General features: G+C 46.6%; 1 protein-coding gene across 7 annotated transcripts in view; it reads right to left on the bottom strand.

Annotated features, from left to right (window-relative positions):
• SMARCA4 (SWI/SNF related, matrix associated, actin dependent regulator of chromatin, subfamily a, member 4) overlaps window positions 1-18,097 on the bottom strand; it is a 116,208-nt gene that overhangs the window by 82,765 nt on the left and 15,346 nt on the right. For all 7 annotated transcript variants that reach the window (XM_048491838.1, XM_048491841.1, XM_048491836.1 and 4 more), the window contains exons 2-7: window positions 14,363-14,438; window positions 11,798-12,044; window positions 9,518-9,650; window positions 8,029-8,421; window positions 7,528-7,626; window positions 1,554-1,812 (exon numbers count right to left, since the gene is read on the bottom strand). In XM_048491838.1, coding sequence (XP_048347795.1) covers window positions 1,554-1,812; window positions 7,528-7,626; window positions 8,029-8,421; window positions 9,518-9,650; window positions 11,798-12,019 — 1,106 coding nt within the window. In that variant the 5' untranslated portion in view covers window positions 12,020-12,044; window positions 14,363-14,438. The remainder of the gene's footprint in view (window positions 1-1,553; window positions 1,813-7,527; window positions 7,627-8,028; window positions 8,422-9,517; window positions 9,651-11,797; window positions 12,045-14,362; window positions 14,439-18,097) is intronic.

Below are 18,097 nucleotides of genomic sequence, written 5' to 3'. Positions count from 1 at the left end.
GCCAGCCACAGATGCAGGCGAAACGTCAGGAGAAAATGCTACTGGGACACGGCCATACAACCTGGAAAACCCACAACACCCTAAACAAAGTATTAGCAAACCAAATGAATGTTAACAGCATCTTCCTTATGAGGAGAGGCTGCAGCGTTTGGGACTCTTTAGTTTGGAGAGGAGACGTCTGAGGGGGGATATGATTGAAGTCTATAAAATTATGAATGTGGTAGAAAATGTTGACACAGAGAAATCCATTGAAAATGTTGGGGGGAAGAATTAGGACTAATAAAAGGAAATACTTATTCACGCAATGTGTGATTGATGTTTGGAACATGCTGCCACAGGAGGCCACTAACCTGGATAGCTTTAAAAAGGGCTTGGACAGATTTATGGAGGGGAAGTCGATCTATGGCTACCAATCTTGGTCCTCCTTGATCTGAGATTGCAAATGCCTTAGCAGACCAGGTGCTCGGGAGCAGCAGCAGCAGCAGCAGCAGAAGGCCATTGCTTTCACATCCTGCCTGTGAACTCCCAAAGGCATCTGGTGGGCCACTGCGAGCAGCAGAGTGCTGGACTCTGGTCTGATCCAGCAGGCTCTTTCTTATGTTCTTAGTATGTTCTTTACAGTGGCTTCAGACAACTGAGCCCAACCCGGCACATCAGATGACCTGTCATATTGTTTATTGACTTCATTCATGCTCAGTCTTTGGCTCATTCCGCACATGAAAATAATGCACTTTCAAACTGCTTTCAATGCTCTTTGAAGCTGTGCGGAATGGCAAAATCCACTTGCAAACAGTTGTGAAAGTGCTTTGAAAACGCATTATTTTGCGTGTGCGGAAGGGGCCCTACTCTCAGTTGGGGAACCAAAAGCTGCTTACATCGGTCTTCTCTCCTCTGTTTTATCCTCACAGATACCCTCGGCGAAAAGCTCAGCCGGTTATCGAGAGAGCACCAGTAGTATGATAAGAGGGAATGTTGTTGCGCCGGGATGGGGGAAAATAATGCATTTATTTATTTATTTATTTATTTATTCATTCATTCATTGGGGTGCTGTGTGGTTTCCGGGCTGTATGGCCGTGTTCTAGCAGCATTCTCTCCTGACGTTTCGCCTGCAGAGGATCTGAAGATGCCAGCCACAGATGCAGGCGAGAATGCTGCTAGAACACGGCCATACAGCCCGGAAACCACACAGCACCCCAGTGATTCCGGCCATGAAAGCCTTCGACGATTCATTCATTCATTCATTCATTCATTCATTCATTCATTCATTCATTCATTCATTCATTCATTCATTCATTCATTCATTCATTCATTCATTCATTCATTCATATATATTCTGCTTTTCTCCCCAGCTGGGACTTAAAGAACATCCTTTTCCCCGTTCTTCCTTTTCTCACAATCCTGTGAGGTAGGCCAGTCTGAGCGTTTGTGACAGGCCCCGTGCCTCCTGGCAAGATTCCAAGGCAGAAGCGGGCATTCGAACCCCAGTTGCCCGGGGAATTCAGTCGGTCACTCCATCTGTGACTCCATGCTGGCTCTCTGAACCAGTGGATTACCTGTATTCTCTCTCTTGGAGGATTTCGACGGGGTCCAGTCCTCTTGGCTTCTGGATGGGAGTGATGCGGTTTTGCTTCTGATGGAGCTGCACCATCGGGGCAGGCTGGGCTGGCTGCCCGGGTGACTGGGTCTGGGGAGGCATTACTGGGGATGCTGCTGGAGGTACTGCAGGAGGTGCTGGTGAAGGACGGCCCGTTGGTTGAGGAGGAATTAGCTTCTGAGGGGTGCTAGTTGGGGCTGCAGCATTGGCCATGGGTCCTATTGGGGAACAGAATTCAGACAACAAGGTTGGTAACACTTTCAACTGCCTTTGCAGTAACAGCCAGTAATGGGTCCTTATTATGACCAGAAAGAAGAAGTGTTGCATTTATATCCCCCCTTTCTCTCCTGTAAGGAGACTAAAGGGACTTACAAACTCCTTTCCCTTCCCCCTAACAACAAACATCCTGTGAGGTGAGTGGGGCTGAGAGAGTTCAAAAGAATTGTGACCCAGGTGGCATGTGTTGGAGTGCACAACCTAATCTAGTTCACCAGAGAAGCCTCCACAGCAGCGCAAGTGGCAGAACGGGGAATCAAACCCAGTTCTCCATATTAGAGTGCACCTGCTCTTAACCACTACACCACGCTGGCTCAAGAAATGTTTCCAGGCTCAAGGTTTCAAGAAATGGTTACAGCCATTAAGGCACTGGAATAAATTCATGTTTATTATACAGTGGAACCTTGGTTTTCGTTGGTAATCCGTCCAAAAAGAATCGATGAAAACCGAAACAGATGAAAACCGAGGCAAACTTTTCCTTAGGAATCAATGTAAATCCAATTAATCTGTTCTAGGCACTCCCAAAAACATACCAAAAACACATTTTTGGGTGAATAAACATAGTGTTTAATGCTGAAAACAGTAACAAACAATAACACTAGGACCAGCTTCAGAGCCAGTGGACCAATGTCGCACCAGAAAGCTGTCCAAAGAGGTCTGTTTCTGATGCCTGTTTAAGATTTGTCTGAAATTGGGCAAGATATTGTCATTAAACAAGTTGCAGACATGGCCTGCAACAGCTTTGTCCGAGTGATTTTTCTCCACAAACCCCTGCACCTTACTGCAAATCGATGAAAACCGAGGCAAATTTTTCACTGAAAAAATCGATGAAAACTGAAACCGATGAAAACCGAAGGCAATGACAACCGAGGTTCCACTGTATTTTAAAGTCAACTTTCCTGAACATTAACCAGCATACGCCGCTTCTCACCCACGTAATCCTTACGACACCTCTGGGAAATATGTTAGGTGGAGAGCATCGAGGCACAGATTTAAGAGCCCCCTGGTCTAATTCTGACTCTCAAGGAAACACATCACATGGGCTGTCAAACCAGTGCAGGACTCAACGTGTCACCTCGAATGATATGAGTGAGTCAACACACTTGCAAAAGAAACTCTGCGTTTTCCCATACGCACATACCTCGTCATATTTTCCCCGACTTTTTTTCCCAAGCAGAAAATGTTAGCTAAGTTGAAAAACCCCTCATGAAAAATGTTCTCTTTCACAGCGATGTACAAAAATTTTTTAAACGTTAAGATTTTAGAAGAGAGTGTTTCAGGTGTACTTGTTCCTTCAAACGAAAGGAATGCAGAGCAGTCCTTAATGTTAGATCGTTACAATTTGCGTCTCCAGGTACAAATCTCCAATTCTTTTGACAGCTTCAGGCATTTCCACCTCCTGCAGCACTGGAAAAAAAAACCTGGCTGATTGGGTACAGACCCACCAAAATCAACCAATAGGCCAACACGCAGTACAGACAGCAGCTTGTTCAAATTGTCGCAAACTTCAATTTGGGAAGCCCAATCCAGACAGAGGTGGGGAAGCAGCATGGGTAGGAAGAGAAGAAGAAGGGTTTGGATTTATATCCCCCCACTTTCTCTCCTTTAAGGAGACTCAAAGGGGTTTACAATCTCCTTTCCCTTCCCCCCCCCCCCCACAACAAATACCCTATGAGGTGGGTGGGACTGAGAGTGCTCCAAAGAACTGTGACTAGCCCAAGGTCACCCAGCTGGCGTGTGTTGGAGTGGACAAGCTAATCTGGTTCACCATATAAGTCTCCACAGCTCAAGTGGCTGAGCGGTTCTGCAGATTAAGTGTACGTGCTCTTAGCCACTACACCACGCTGGCAAAATCAGCAAAAACCTCCTGCCCCTGAGAAACCCCACCGGGGAAAGGAACTTGCACTGCGAAAATTGTGGAGCAAGTTCTGGGCCAGCCATGGCGGCGTGCCGGGGCTGAAAGCCCAGTGGAAGCTGCCTGCAGTTGGCTCCGCCCCTGGGCCCGCCCCCATAAACACCCCTCCCTGTTCGTACACAATTCTGTGCCAGATGGACACTGTGGCCACCCCCACTTCCAGGTGAAGGAGCCGCATAGCTCTGCGGCACACACCCCTCCCAGTGGTGTGGGTGCCCTCACTGGTGGCGAGGATGACCCCCACTCCAACGGGTGGGTGCCCCCGTCAGTGCAAGCCCACACTGCCTCCATTGGGGGATTCACCACCCTCCTCTGGATCGGGCTCTAAAGGAGACAGAACCAGGAGCTACTGATTTTTTAAAAAGAAGATTCTAATCAAAGAAACACTCGAGACAGTGTTTTTGAATATGTGTTATTTATTGCTTAACAACTCTGTGAGTGCAACCCAGATTGGGGACGGGAGGCAGGGAGTGCTGAGGTAACCAGGGACGGCACTGAAAAGGCAGGACCATGATGCCTCCAAAAGGTCTATGGGAGGTAATTTGAAACTCCTCCTGCTGCCTAAATCTGCTCCCCCACCCCCCGCCCGGTTGCAATACCCTTTTTATGCCATCCAGCTGATTGTTATACCTATGTCGGCCCCTCCCGGCAGGAAGCAGAAGGGCTCTGGGGCGCCACTTAAAATTGGTTTTTTAAAAAATCTGGATTAGATTTTAATGTATTTATTTAAGTTACATGTTGGTTTTAATGTATTACCACTGTTGTTTTTTTGCTGTAAACTGTCCAGAGCCCTTTGGGGATGGGGCGGTATACTAAATTGAATAAATAATAATAATAAATAAATCCCCCCCATAGCCCAAACACGCTTATGCCATACGAAAGTGTGGTGTAAGTCTGCAGGCTCACAGGGCGGCATTCGCAAGCTGCGATGCCGGGCTAAACTGACTATATTTGGCTCCGCCCCCAGAAACGCTCCAGCTGGCCCCGCACGGGTGCGCCCTCAGATGTCAGTGTAACTCCACGGCAGCGCCCACTTCTGGGTTTGCCTCCCATGGGGCTGTAGGGCAGCCAGACACCAACACTTTTGCCCCCTCCACCAGCATGGGTGCCCTTTACATTGGCGGAGGGGAGGGGTAAATGTTTCAGAGTGGCCCTTCCCTCCACCACTCCCATTTGACACCCCCTCATCTGGTTCATCTTAATTAATTAATTAATTAATTAATTGATTGATTGATTGATTGATTGATTGATTGATTGATTGATTGGTTTTCTATACCACCCTATCCCCAGGGGGCTCTGGGCTCTGAGTACCCAGAGGGGTTCACCTTCTGTCAGAGATCTTATGTTCTTTTCTATATTCTGTTCAGTAAAAACGTCTTGTTTGTTTCTGATGTCTGATGCTTTTTGGGGGAGTTTGTTTCTAACCTATCTTTTCTCAAAACAGCTGCGCAGGCCGGACATGAGTTCTGGCCTCACAAAACAAAGGGAGCAAAAACTAGATACAGATAAATAAATTACACATTATACAAGCTCCATTGATTATAAAATAGAATGACTAAAATCCCTTTAAAATCCCCTTAAAACAGTGGTTAGTACAATAAAAGGCGTCCAGAGAAAACCCATATTTAAAACCCTCCCCAAGAGGGAGGAACGGTGGGTCCCATCGTTGTTAAGCGACCCCTGATGTAAGGGAGCAAACAAAAGGGGGCACTCCACTCAGCGGCTGGTCTCTCCAAAGGCCCAATTCTGTATTGCTTTGAGTATTGGCTTTGTTTATTCTGTATTGGCGGGAATGTGATATGCCACTGTGTAAAATCTTCTATCAGAAGTCTGAGGCTCAGACCTCGCATTGCCTGTATCCGACTATGACTGCCAGCACAATAAAGAACTGAGAACGGTTACTTTGGCCTGGACTTTGCTAGTTCGTTACAGATTGCACTGAACGTGTTCTAAGGATTAGACTGGAATAACAGTGCACAGGGTTGTACTATCACAGAGGAACTACAACTCTGAACTGTATTGTTACTTTCTTCCCTTTTCCATTGATTCATCAGTTTTTGTAATGCAAATCAAGGCAGATTAATATGCATGAGAATAAAATATGTGTCCCAGGTGCGGAAAGCGCTATGAAATTTCATGCTACTTGTTTGATTCCAAATCTGAGCAATCCTTCTTTGCCGTTTATTATTTGGAAAGAAGTCAAAAACGGGGCACTGAGATATCGTTTTTAATCGGAGACACAGATGAGCGGAGCTGCGCCATGTATAGTTGCACCAGAAACAACTTTACGTAAATAACAGATAGTCACTCAATCTCTTCTCTTTTTTTGCCACACTATTGAAGTCATACAGTTTCACGAAAAATAGGTAGGCAATTAAAATACAGCTTCTCCTATGGAGCATGTATAGATCCTTTGTATGTTCTGACAAACAAACTGTACAGTAGATGAACTGAACCATACCAGGGTTTGGTTAGGAGCCATTCCCAAGTAACAGTGACCCTGAGTTTCAATCAAACCTACGCCTGGATTCTGAACGCGAGGTATTCATAATGCTGAGGATCTCTGCATTCCTGTCTGAACTCCTGGATCTGTAGACTACCTTAAAAATGACTCAAAATATGCAGGAACTTAAAGGGAGTCAAGAGTTAGATTTTTCAACTTTCACGATTTCTACACCCACATGGTGGTAAACTAGTATAAATGTAACTATAGCAGCTCCCCCACCACCGGGAGTCCTAAAAATCCTGGAATTTATAGTTTGAAAAAGCTGCCAAAAATACTCTGTATTACAAATTATTAAATTTAGCTGCTACAACCCCATTACAATTCCCAAAGTTACCCCATTATAATTCCCAAAGTCACCCAGGAAAAAGGAATCTGCAATGTAGGTACCCTGTTTCCCCCAAAGTAAGACCTACCCCGAAAATAAGCTCTAGCATGATTTTTTTTGGATTTTTGGAGGATGCTTGAAATATAAGTCCTACTCCAAAAATAAGCCCTAATTGCAGATTCCCCGGTGATCTGGTCATGTGGGGCGGTGTGTGCAAAATCATGGGGGGAAAAATAAAACAGCCTCCGAAAATAAGCCCTAATGCATCTTTTGGAGCAAAAATTAATACAAGAGCCTGTCTTATTTTCGGGGAAACATGGGTACACAGGAGAAAGGACAGGAGAGAAGAGCAGTACATTAAAAAAATTAATACTGGAAGCAGCGTTGCAGACAAAAACATGTTGAAGACTAGTGATATAGTGGTTATTACTTCTGACGGTCGTATGTAGCAATGAAGAGTAATCCATCAGACAGAGATGTCATCATTTATGACGAATGAGAATAAATGGTCTATGACACTTGAATAAACCAGTTTTGTTTTTGCTTTTTTACAAAACAAACAACTCGCGAGCTGAAATATCTGCATTTCAAATTGCAATTCCCAGACAGCAAAATTGTGATAATTTACTTTACTATTATCCAGACATCTTTTAAGTACCACTTCAACATCCTGCCACAAATAGCCAAACTGGATTCACTGAAGCAACACGGCAACAAACCCAGGTCTTATGCAGTTTATAGAACAGTACACATATTAGTTAGTTGCAGCAAAACTAGCAAGCAGTCCTTAATATCTGTTGGATTTTTAAGGTGCCAGAGAATTTAACTGTTTCCACTTTTCACATTTAAAGATATTTATCAGACACAAAGCTGAGTTTCAATTAATTTCCCTCTTCCCAAAAACATCTTACCTTCAGGCCAGGGCTTTGGGGGTCCACCTGGGGGCTGCCCAGGCATTCCTGGGGGAACTCCTGAGGGTCCAGGAGGGGGCATGTTAGGCCCTCCCATACCTGTGTATACATTGGATAGATTGCACATATGTTTTTTTTTGTTACACACACACACACACTCTCTCTCTCTCTCTCTCAGATTAAGACTGTTACTGTTACATAGTCCCTCTTTGAGGAGAGGAAGGAAGTGGCGTAGGTCTATAAGAAGAAGAGTTTGGATTTATATCCCACCTTTCTCTCCTGTAAGGAGACTCAAAGGAGCTTAGAAACTCCTTGCCCTTCCTCCCCCCTCCACAACAAACACCCTGTGAGGTGAGTGGGGCTGAGAGAGCTCCGAATCAAACCCAGTTCTCCAGATTAGAGTGCACCTGCTCTTAACCACTACACCACGCTGGCTTTCTTATGGTTCGCTCTGCATCTGCTGCCCAAGAAGAGCCTCCCAGTGCACAAGCTGTTACTCACCATGAGGTCTGTTGTAGTTTGGAGGTGTTGGCCCCGGTGCAGGCCCTGCTCCTTGCACTGGCCCTGTTCCAGATACAGAGGGCGGAGGTAGAGTTGGCATTTGCTGCTGCATTCCAGGCATGGGCCTTTTCCCTTGCACAGCCATTTGAAGGTGGTCAGGTAGAGGCTGTCCTCTGGCAAGCATCTTGTAAGCCATGATCTGAGCCCTCAACTGATGCAACTGATTCTGGTTAAAAGGAGTCGGGCCACGATTCTGCTGCCCAAGAGCTTGTGGGTCAGACCCATCTAACGGAACTCCTCCGGGACCAGAGGGCATCTGGGGGCCGGAAGAAGGACCGTTAGCCGGAACTGGACTTGAAGCATGCTCAGAGCCACCAAGTGGGGAAGGGTAGCCTGGAAAAAAAGAACAGAGACACCCTCCAATTTGAAGAAGAAGAGGAGTTTGGATTAATACCCCCCCCCTTTGTCTCCTGTAAGGAGACTCAAGGTGGTTTACAATCTCCTTTCCCTTTACCCCCCCCCCCACAACAAACACCCTGTGAAGTGGGTGGGGCTGAGAGTGCTCCGAAGAGCTGCGACTCGCCCAAGGTCACCCAGCTGCCATGTGTTGGGTGAGTGCACAGGCTAATCTAGTTCCCCAGATAAGCCTCCACAGCTCAAGTGGCAGAGCGGGGAATCAAGCCCGGTTCTCCAGATCAGAGTCCACATGCTCTTAACCACCACGCCATTGCTGCTTTCAAATTTGCTATGCAATTTCCATATTCAAGCATAAAATAAAACTCTTGAACATGCTTTGGAATGTCAGTATATATTTTTTAAAATTAACAATCTGAACTGGAAGTAATTAGGCCATCAATACTAGCTAGGAACCATAAAAATCCCCAGTGCACAAGTGACAGGTTGAATCTGCAGGAGAGATTCCCAGATGCTGTGGTGGCAATAAATGTCTATAATGCCATTGCTATCTGCTCCCCCACCATCTTGTCCAGTTTAAAAATGTACATAGCAAAAAATATACACTTGGGGACTTAAAAACCCACCTGAATTGCTCGATCAAGATCTGAAAGGCACACGATAAAACACATGTGGATGTTGTGGGTTTTCCGGGTTGCATGGCCGTGTTCCAGGAGCATTTTCTTCCAACGTTTTGCCTGCATCTGTGGCTGGCATCTTCAGAGGATCTGAAGATGCCAGCCACAGATGCAGGCGAAAAGTCGGGAGAAAATGTTACTGGAACATGGCCATACAACCCGGAAAACCCTCAACACCCAAGTTATTCCGGCCATGAAAGCCTTCGACAATACATAAAACACATGTGCTCAATGAAAACAATGACTGGAAAACTATTCGCTTTTTATAATGGCGTGAGATTTTTAAAAAGATGTTGTGGTTCATCCCCCTTTTCTCTCTCCCAGGTTCAGTTATCTGCAAGTCAATCCCGTCGCCCTGATACAATCTGATCCACCTTATTGCTGAAGAAAGCGGCTACCTTGAGAATGCTGATCCATGGGGCTTGGAGGGGGACCCATCCCTGTGTGCCCACCGGACCTCATCCCCATGCTCTTCATCTGGCTGTAACGAGGGTCGTCAGACAGTCCTTTCTCATGCATGGACTCCATCGGCTGCAACAACAAAGGAAACTGAGCTTCTGAAACCCATTAAGGCACTATCTGTCCAAAAGAGCTAAAACACTCCCAGATGCAAAGCACAATCTATTCTAGAAATGCATGAAGGGTAAGGCTGTTATCTGAATTACAGGCACCCTTGAATAGTTCATGCCTCGTCCTTAGTAGTACCTTGGCCTGACGATACAATAAACCCAATCAAGAGAACTATCACTCAGAGATAGTGAGTGGAACTGCTAACTGAAGAGGAAGCATCTATCTGAGAATAAATATGCGTGCATAAAAGCGTACATATTTTAGACCAAGACCACTCTAATAGTGAACATATTCAGCAACTCTTCTGCACACACACACACACACACACACATCACCACAAAACCTCCCATTACTCTGTCAGCAGCATGAGCTTGAGAAGTGCTGTACACATCTCAGTGAACATTATAACCTTGGATTGGATCTTGCTGGTACAAACAGGAGAAGGAGCCCCCAAAACCACTATGCTGGAGATCATGGCACCAGTGTAGAAAGAGGCCAGTGGAGATGGGAGGCGCAGGGAGGAAGGGAGTGTGGTGAGATAGGCCCTCCCCCTTTTTGTGCTGGTGGAAGACTGGGAGTCTCTAACCCAGTGGTTCTCAACCTGGGGGTCAAACGACCCTTTTACAGGGGTCGCCTAAGACTCTCTGCATCAGTGTTCTCCATCTGTAAAATGGATAAATGTTAGGGTTGGGGGTCACCCCAACATGAGGAACCGTATTAAAGGGTCGTGGCATTAGGAAGGTTGATATCCACTGCCTAAGACTCTCTGCATCAGTGTTCTCCATCTGTAAAATGGATAAATGTTAGGGTTGGGGGTCATCCCAACATGAGGAACTGTATTAAAGGGTCGCGGCATTAGGAAGGTTGAGAACCACTGCTCTAACCCCTCCTTTCAAAACACAAACTCTTCTTCATTTTACGAGCTATTTTGTTGTTGAATCTTTTACCACATGCTGGCATGGGATGATGGGAACTGTAGTCCATAACATCTGGAGGGCTGCAAGTTTGACACCTATGCTCTACAGATCCAATTTTATCATGGTGGTTTAACAGCAAGGGATAAATTATTTTAGTGTTAATACTCAATGTAGACAAAACTGGGAGTCCTTATGGAAAATGTACTTTGTTTTTCTGTGATTTTAAAAATGTGTCCTTTGTGATGGAAAGCTGCTCAAGTACTAATAAAAAAATTAGCCAAGAAAAAAATGATTAGCTTGACCTCTAGTAAGTTATGCAGCTGAAATGTCCTATTTGTTAAAAAATGGATGACAACCTAATTCACAAAAAGCTATGGATTACTGTCCAGAGATATTTCACATAGCTAGTTAATAATGAAACAGATTTCAAAAGAGAAAAGTGGTTTGAAACATGGAGAATTAATAGACGTTTGGTAGAAAAAACAAGTTTCATGCCACTTAAAACAGATCAGCTAGATTCAAGTCCAGTAGTGTTTTAGATAACAACAGGATTTTCCAGGTATAAGGTTTCCAGAGTCAAATTTCCCTTCATCAGATATCTGACAAAGGCAGCTTTGATTCTCAAAAGCTTACACCCTGAAAATCTTGTTGGTCTCTTAAGTTGATACTGGAGTTGAATCTTCAATCAGCTACCCTCTGAGATTAAGACAGATTGATTTCCAAATCACACCTTAAATCCCAGACAGCAGGTAAAACCATGAACAAGTTTCCATATTCATCAGTGGAAAGATGAAGGAAGAGAAACAACACAACTGATGTCCCGTTTGTCAATTCCCATGAAACAGAGAAGGCACCCGGGCAAGGAGAAGAGTTTGGATTTATATCCCCCCTTTCTCTCCCGTAAGGGGCTTACAATCTCCTTTCCCGTCCCCCCTCACAACAAACACCCTTTGAGGTAGGTGGGGCTGAGAGAGTCCTGAGAGAACTGTGACTAGCCCAAGGTCACCCAGCTGGCATGTGCTGGAGTGCACAAACTAATCTGGTTCACCAGATAAGCCTCCACAGCTCAAGTGGCAGAGCGGGGAATCAAAGCCGGTCTACCAGATTAGAATGCACCTGCTCTTAACCACTACGCCATACTGGCTCTCGGGGAGAAGATCACACTCAAAAATCCACACAACAGCTTATTACCTTATGCATCTGGTGCATGTTGTCCTGAGAATAACCTCCAGGCCCCTGTGGTGGTATTGGGTGCCCTGCTGACGGTGGCCCAGGGCTGGGGCCCATCATGCTATGTGCAGAACCAGGGGACGGTCCAGGGCTGGGGCCCAGCATAGCACCAGGAGAAGGCCCAGGCCCAGGAGAAGGCCCAGGGCGAGGCGTTCCTCCCATGGGAGGATCAGGAGTGGACATTTTCAACAATGTTCAAAATAATATCCTAAAGCAAGAGAATTCATTATTAGCAACAACAACAACAAAAAAATCCATCTCTTCATGAAATACATTCATAGAATCCTAGAGTTGGAAGAGACCCCAAGGGCCATCAAGTCCAACCCCCTGCAATGCAGGAACACCCAATCAGAGCACGTCGTCAAAAACGTGGTATAAGGTTATTTATTTATACTTCAAATTTACTACACCGGCCACCCCCAAAGAGCTCTGGGCGATGTGCAGAATCGAATAAAAACATGACAAAAACCTTTAAACAAATCATATAAAAGCTAAAACAGTTACCAGGTGGCGAAAACAACTCTCGTTCTTAACAGCGGTAAAAAAAAAACATATTCCACCCTCAGTATAGGAAATGGCACTCACACTAGTGGCTGTCTCCCCCAAAGCCCAGTGGAACAACCCTGTTTTACAGGCCCTGTGGAACTGCTCAAAGTCCCTCAGGGCCCGGATAGTCAGAGGCAGTGGTGGGATCCAAAGTTTTTAGTAACAGGTTCCCATGGTGGTGGGATTCAAACTGTGGCGTAGCGCCAATGGGGCTGGGCGGGGCACGACGGGGGCGTGGCCGGGCATTCCGGGGCGGGGCATTCCTGGGCGGGGCTGTGGCAAGGACGCAGCCGCTGCGCTGGTCCTTGGGCGGGAAAAGAATGCGCGCAGGCTGCCACGCATGCCGGTGCACCTCCTGCTAGACTGCTTCAAGTTCTGCGCGCTACTGCTGAGAGGAGGGGCGTAACTAAGGCAAAAATCACGTGGCAAAATCACCAATTAGTAACCCCCTCTCGGCACACACAAATAATTAGTAACCTACTCTCGGGAACCTGTGAGAACCTGCTGGAACCCACCTCTGGTCAGAGGCAGAGTGTTCCATCAGGCTGGGGCCAAGGCACTGAAAGCCTGGCTCGGGTGGAGGCCAGTCCCATCATAGAGGGGCCAGGGATTACCAGTAAATTGGCCTCTGCTGAGCGAAGAGGCCATTTGGGGCCGGAAGGGGAGAGGAGGTCTTTGAGATATGAAGGCCCCAGGCCACAGAGTGCCTTAAAGGTAAGCACCAACACCTTGAAGGTGATCCGGCATTCAACTGGGAGCCAGTGCCAGCAAGCTTCTGAAAACTGTCATCGTCTGTGGATAAGCTGTGAGGGGGAAAAAAAACTGAGAAAAGCTGGGGCTCCCAAAGAGTTTGCGTTACGGAGCATGACCGGGCCCTGCCGCTGCATGAGGCTCTGTGTGCCAATTGCGAGACTGACTGGAAATCAGTGACTCACAAAAATAACCTGTTTGCTAGACTGGCATATAAATACCGGAAGCCGTGGTTTTTCCCCCCAATAAGGGACCTTCACAGGCTTCCTAATTTGTTCACAGATGGTCCCTCAGAAAACTTCTGATCAGGCCTGGGTTTGTTGGGATTGTCGGCCAACTGTGAATGCAAGACCTATAGCCCTTCCTCTTCCAAAGCCTAGTCATCCTTCTCTCCTTGAGGCCAAGGCTAAGCCCAAGCCATGCCTCGATGCCAGTTGTCTCCTCTCTCCCTAATCAGAGGGCCTCCTGGTCTCTCTTCTCTCTCTTTCCAGTTAGTCCACAACAACCAGCAATACCATTCTGGGCACCGTAGGCTCTGTCTGAGCCACAAAGGCCGGGGCATACCGCCCATGGGGACGTGGCGTAACCGTTTCGTCACGTATCTGGGGGGGTGCCAGTCAGGTCCCCGCACCCAGCCTCTCCTGCAACGCGGCAACCCCATGGGCACCTGGCAGCTCCCCTCGTGCCGGGGTGCAGGTCGCCAGCTGAGTTGATTGCCGCGGCTGCAGGCCAGCTCTCACACACCCCGGGACACCAGGAGGGCAGGAGCTGGCCTGCAGGGAGACCAGGGAGCAGAGCCCCTCAAGCCCCACCCCCACCTTTCCTGCTGGCTCCTGTAAGTGGGGCATGGGGAGCCGGTAATGCCTCTGGGAGCCATTTTGGCCCGGTACGCCACTGCAGAAAGGCCCCCCATGCACGCCACGTTATCAGACCCTTCTTTCATAGTCCACCAAGCTGGCAGGCAATCAAGACAGCAGCTTTATTTTCTGCTTAAATATGCCTGCAACAAACTCTCCTGCAACGCTTTGCTTCTGTCACGAATGGGGGAGGGGGGCTTCTGGAGACAACCGGGGCCATGATGCTCCCTTTCTCTTTCTGGAAAAGTGATGCATGCCGGGGAGCAATGGATGGGCAGAAAAACAAATGTTTTTTATTATAACAGATTCCCCTCATTTCTAAAACAAGTGCAATTTGAAAGGCACCCCCCCCCCTTTTTTTAATTTCACTTACCTGGGAACATCAATGTCTTGCTAACTCATAGCAAAATTTCCTGTTTGACCATGAGGGTACTCCCCGACTGCCAATGCTGTTGAAAAAAAGTTGTCATTACTATTCTGCTTAAATATTGTGCATAGTTAAGTCTCTTCACAGTCACGCCCAACTTAAAAAAACTTCTACGGTTCGGTACAGGAGGAGAAGATCTTGAAACCCACACTTTTGTCCACTCATTCTGCACAAAAAAGGTCAACAACAGAACAAGGAAACATCCAAATGTCCCTTTGGTTCTCAAAAAGTTTTACTTTTTTCCCCCAACTAGGGTTGTGCACCAGATTAAAAAGTCAGTGTTTTCCTGACCTGGAAATCGGAGAGGGCATAATTATCTGTATTCTGGGTTATTTGGGTCCCTAATACTGGCTTAGTATCTGGATTTGGACTGCTTAAGGAATGTCACCAAAACTGCGGCAGAGTTGGTGCTGTATGTCTCTTAAAGACCCCCACGTTTCAGGTGAACTGGACCAAGGAATCCAGTTCTATGGACCCCTGAACAAATTGCCCCCAGCACTATTGTTTCCTATGGGGAAAATGTCATGGTTTCTTCAGGGCTAGAATAGCAAAAGGCACAACAGCAAGCAACCATAGGTCAAAAGCCTCCCAAGACAAGACAGAACCAAGAAGGCCAACAGAACCAACATCAAACCAGAGAATCCCAGAAGAACCCCACATGGCAGCAAACCCAAGAGAACGAATGTCTAACCAGAGAATCCCAGCAGAGCCAACCTAGCAAGCTCTTCCTAATTCATTATCCCGTTTGCCTGTGAGCATGTCAGGTAGTGTGCCTGACATCAAGCAGGGCTCTGGTTCTGCAATGACAATCTGCTTCCCTGAATTGCGGCTTCCTGCCGCCTTTGTACTTTGTAACCTGTAGTATGTAGATTGTGCTCAGGCGCCCTTCCTGCCAGCTGTCTCATTCCTGTTTTGCAATGCTTTGCTTTGACGTTTCTGGGGACAGAAGGAAGGGGGGGGGGCTTTGGGACATTAAAAGGGGTGCTAGAGGAGTCAGTGTTTAGAACTGGCTTCTTCTAAGGCTATGCCGATGTCTGACAATAAAGACTTCTGATCCTAATCACCGAATCCAGTATTAGTCCAGATCCTGTGCCTGACAAGAAACAGCCCCAAACCTTTAAGGCTGATGCTTTAAAAGGCTGGCCGCAGATATTCCTGGCAATGAGGTGCTGTCTGGTTTCCAGGCTGTATGGCCGTGTTCTAGCAGCATTCTCTCCTGACATTTCGCCTGCATCTGTGGCTGGCATCCTTCAGAGGATCTGATAGTAGGAAAGGAAAACAAGTGGAGTATATATACCTGTGAGTAAAGGTCAATAGGTGAGGGCATCTGAATAGGAGTGGCCTGGCAAGTGAGTAACAATGAAATGTGTAGCATGTGAGCAACAATGGAGATAGCAAGCTCAATAGGTGAGGCATCTGAATAGAAGTAATATGGCCTTTGTTCCCTTTGATTGTTTATTGTCTATATTCATCCTGTGTTTGTGTTGAACTGATTAGTCACTGTCTTGACTAGTGTTTTTCAAAACTGGCAGCCAAATTCTGTTCATTTTCATAGTTTCTTCCTTCCTGTTAAAATTGTCCATGTGCTTATGGATTTCAATTGCTTCTCTGTGTAGTCTGACGTAGTGGCTTTCAGAGTGGTCCAGAATTTCTGTTTTTTCAAATAATATTCTGTGTCCAGGTTGTTTTATTATGTGTTCTGCTATTGCTGATTTTTCTGGCTGAAATAGTCAGCAGTGCCTTTCGTGTTCTTTGATTCGTGTCTGAGCACTGCGGTTGATGGTTCCTATGTAGACTTGTCCACAGCTACGTGGTATACGGTAGACTCCTGCAGTAGCTAGAGGATCCCTCTTGTCCTTTGCTGAACGTAGCATTTGTTGAATTTTCTCAGTGGGTCTGTAGATTGTTTGTAGGTCATGTGCATAACCTAGAAACAATCTACAGGGGGAGGGAATGGAAGGGTTTTGACCGCCATCTGAGTGTATTTTGTAGTTTTATTCTGTATGTTATTCTGGTTTTATCAGTAGTTATATTGTTATTGGTTTTAAATATTGCTATTAATAGTATACAGTGTTGTGCGTCGCCCTGAGCCCTTTGGGGGAGGGTGGCAAATAAATCAAAAGGGTGGGTGGGTGGGTGGGTGGGTGGATGGATGGATGGATGGATGGATAGCCATGGGGGTTATTTAATAATTGCAAAGAAGATGCTACACAACTAACTGGATGGACTAATGGAAATGAGTAACCAAGTAGAGAAAACTGGAATTGAATGAAGGATAATAAGTACCTATGACTACCCAATGGACTCGAACAATCGCCTGTGCAGAAGAAGAAGAAGAACAAGAAGAACAACAACAAGAACAAGAAGAACAACAAGAACAAGAATCTCCTTTCCCTCCCCGCCCCCAACAGACCCCTTGTGAGGCAGGTGGGGTTGAGAGAGTTCTGAAGAACTGTGACTAACCCAAAGTCACCCAACATGCTTCATGTGGAAAATCAGGGAAACAAATCCAGTTCCCCAGAGAAGCCTCCACAGCTCAAGTGGAAGAGCGGGGAATCAAACCCGGTTCTCCAGATTAGAGTGCACCTGATCTTAACCACTACACTACACTGGCTCTGGTGGAATAGGATTTGGCACATCACTAATTTAGCCCTGGACTGCTTGATGCTGACTGCAAGTGCAAGGGTGGGGAGTAGTTGTTTTGGTGGCAGCTTCTACATGGGGCAGCCTATTTCAGAGCACCTGGTAGCCATGGAGTTGGGAGTTTTTGAAGGTGGTCAGCAACAGGTAAGGGTGCTTGCTACTTATCGAGCCTATAGTCCATCCTAAGAGATGCAGATGCAAAGGCACCCATGTCCTCTGCCTCTTGTCCACAATACCAGATTGGAGAGGAATGAAACTGCACTCCTGTCCGGGTTGTTGATGGAGGAGGCTGGCATAGCTGAGCCTGGGTTAGAAGAAACCGACAGTCTGTTCATTTCAGTTGTGCAGGTCTTCATCAACACTGCAGAAGAGGCTCCTTCCGCTTTCAAAAGCTCCTGGTGCAAACTACTACCAGCATGGATTGTATTTCCAGGGGCAGACCAAGCATTCTCCATCTTTATGGCATGCCTGGTCCCCCACCCTTAGGAGCACCATGTCTGATCTGGTGGTGGAACTCTCAGGCTTGTTACGGAGACACCACGGAGGCTGACGGTTCTGTGGGACTTCAACACTGAAGTCAAAGGTTCCTTGCTGGTGCTGGCTCAGGATTTTGTGGCCTCAGCGGTTTAGAAGAACAATAGCTTTTTAAGGATTCTTGTTACATCACTAACTCCTCTGATAATCTTCTGATAAGCCAACTTCAAGGCAAGTCCAGCTCATGGCTTTTAGCTGTCTAGGCCTAAATGGAATGTGACTGAGCGAAACCAAGTGGATGTTTTTCACACACACTGAATAATATATTTTCAGTCCATTTCCAATGCACTTCAGTGATCATTTGCAAGTGGGTTTTGCTGTTTCACACAGTAAAGTCTAGTTGCAAAATGAATTTAAAAGTGGATTATTCAGAGTGTGCTGCAAGGGAAGGGGAAGGAGGGGAGGGAGTAAGGGGTGGCATGCAAGGGAGGGGAGGGAGTGGGCCCGGCATCTGGACATGGCCCACCCACCCTAGTGAAGAGAGAGGAAGGAGGGGGGAGAGGT

The sequence above is a fragment of the Sphaerodactylus townsendi genome, linkage group LG03 (assembly GCF_021028975.2).
Source record: "Sphaerodactylus townsendi isolate TG3544 linkage group LG03, MPM_Stown_v2.3, whole genome shotgun sequence".
NCBI lineage: Eukaryota > Metazoa > Chordata > Lepidosauria > Squamata > Sphaerodactylidae > Sphaerodactylus > Sphaerodactylus townsendi.
Note: the sequence above shows the minus strand (reverse complement) of the source record. Positions and strands in the feature narration are given on the sequence as shown.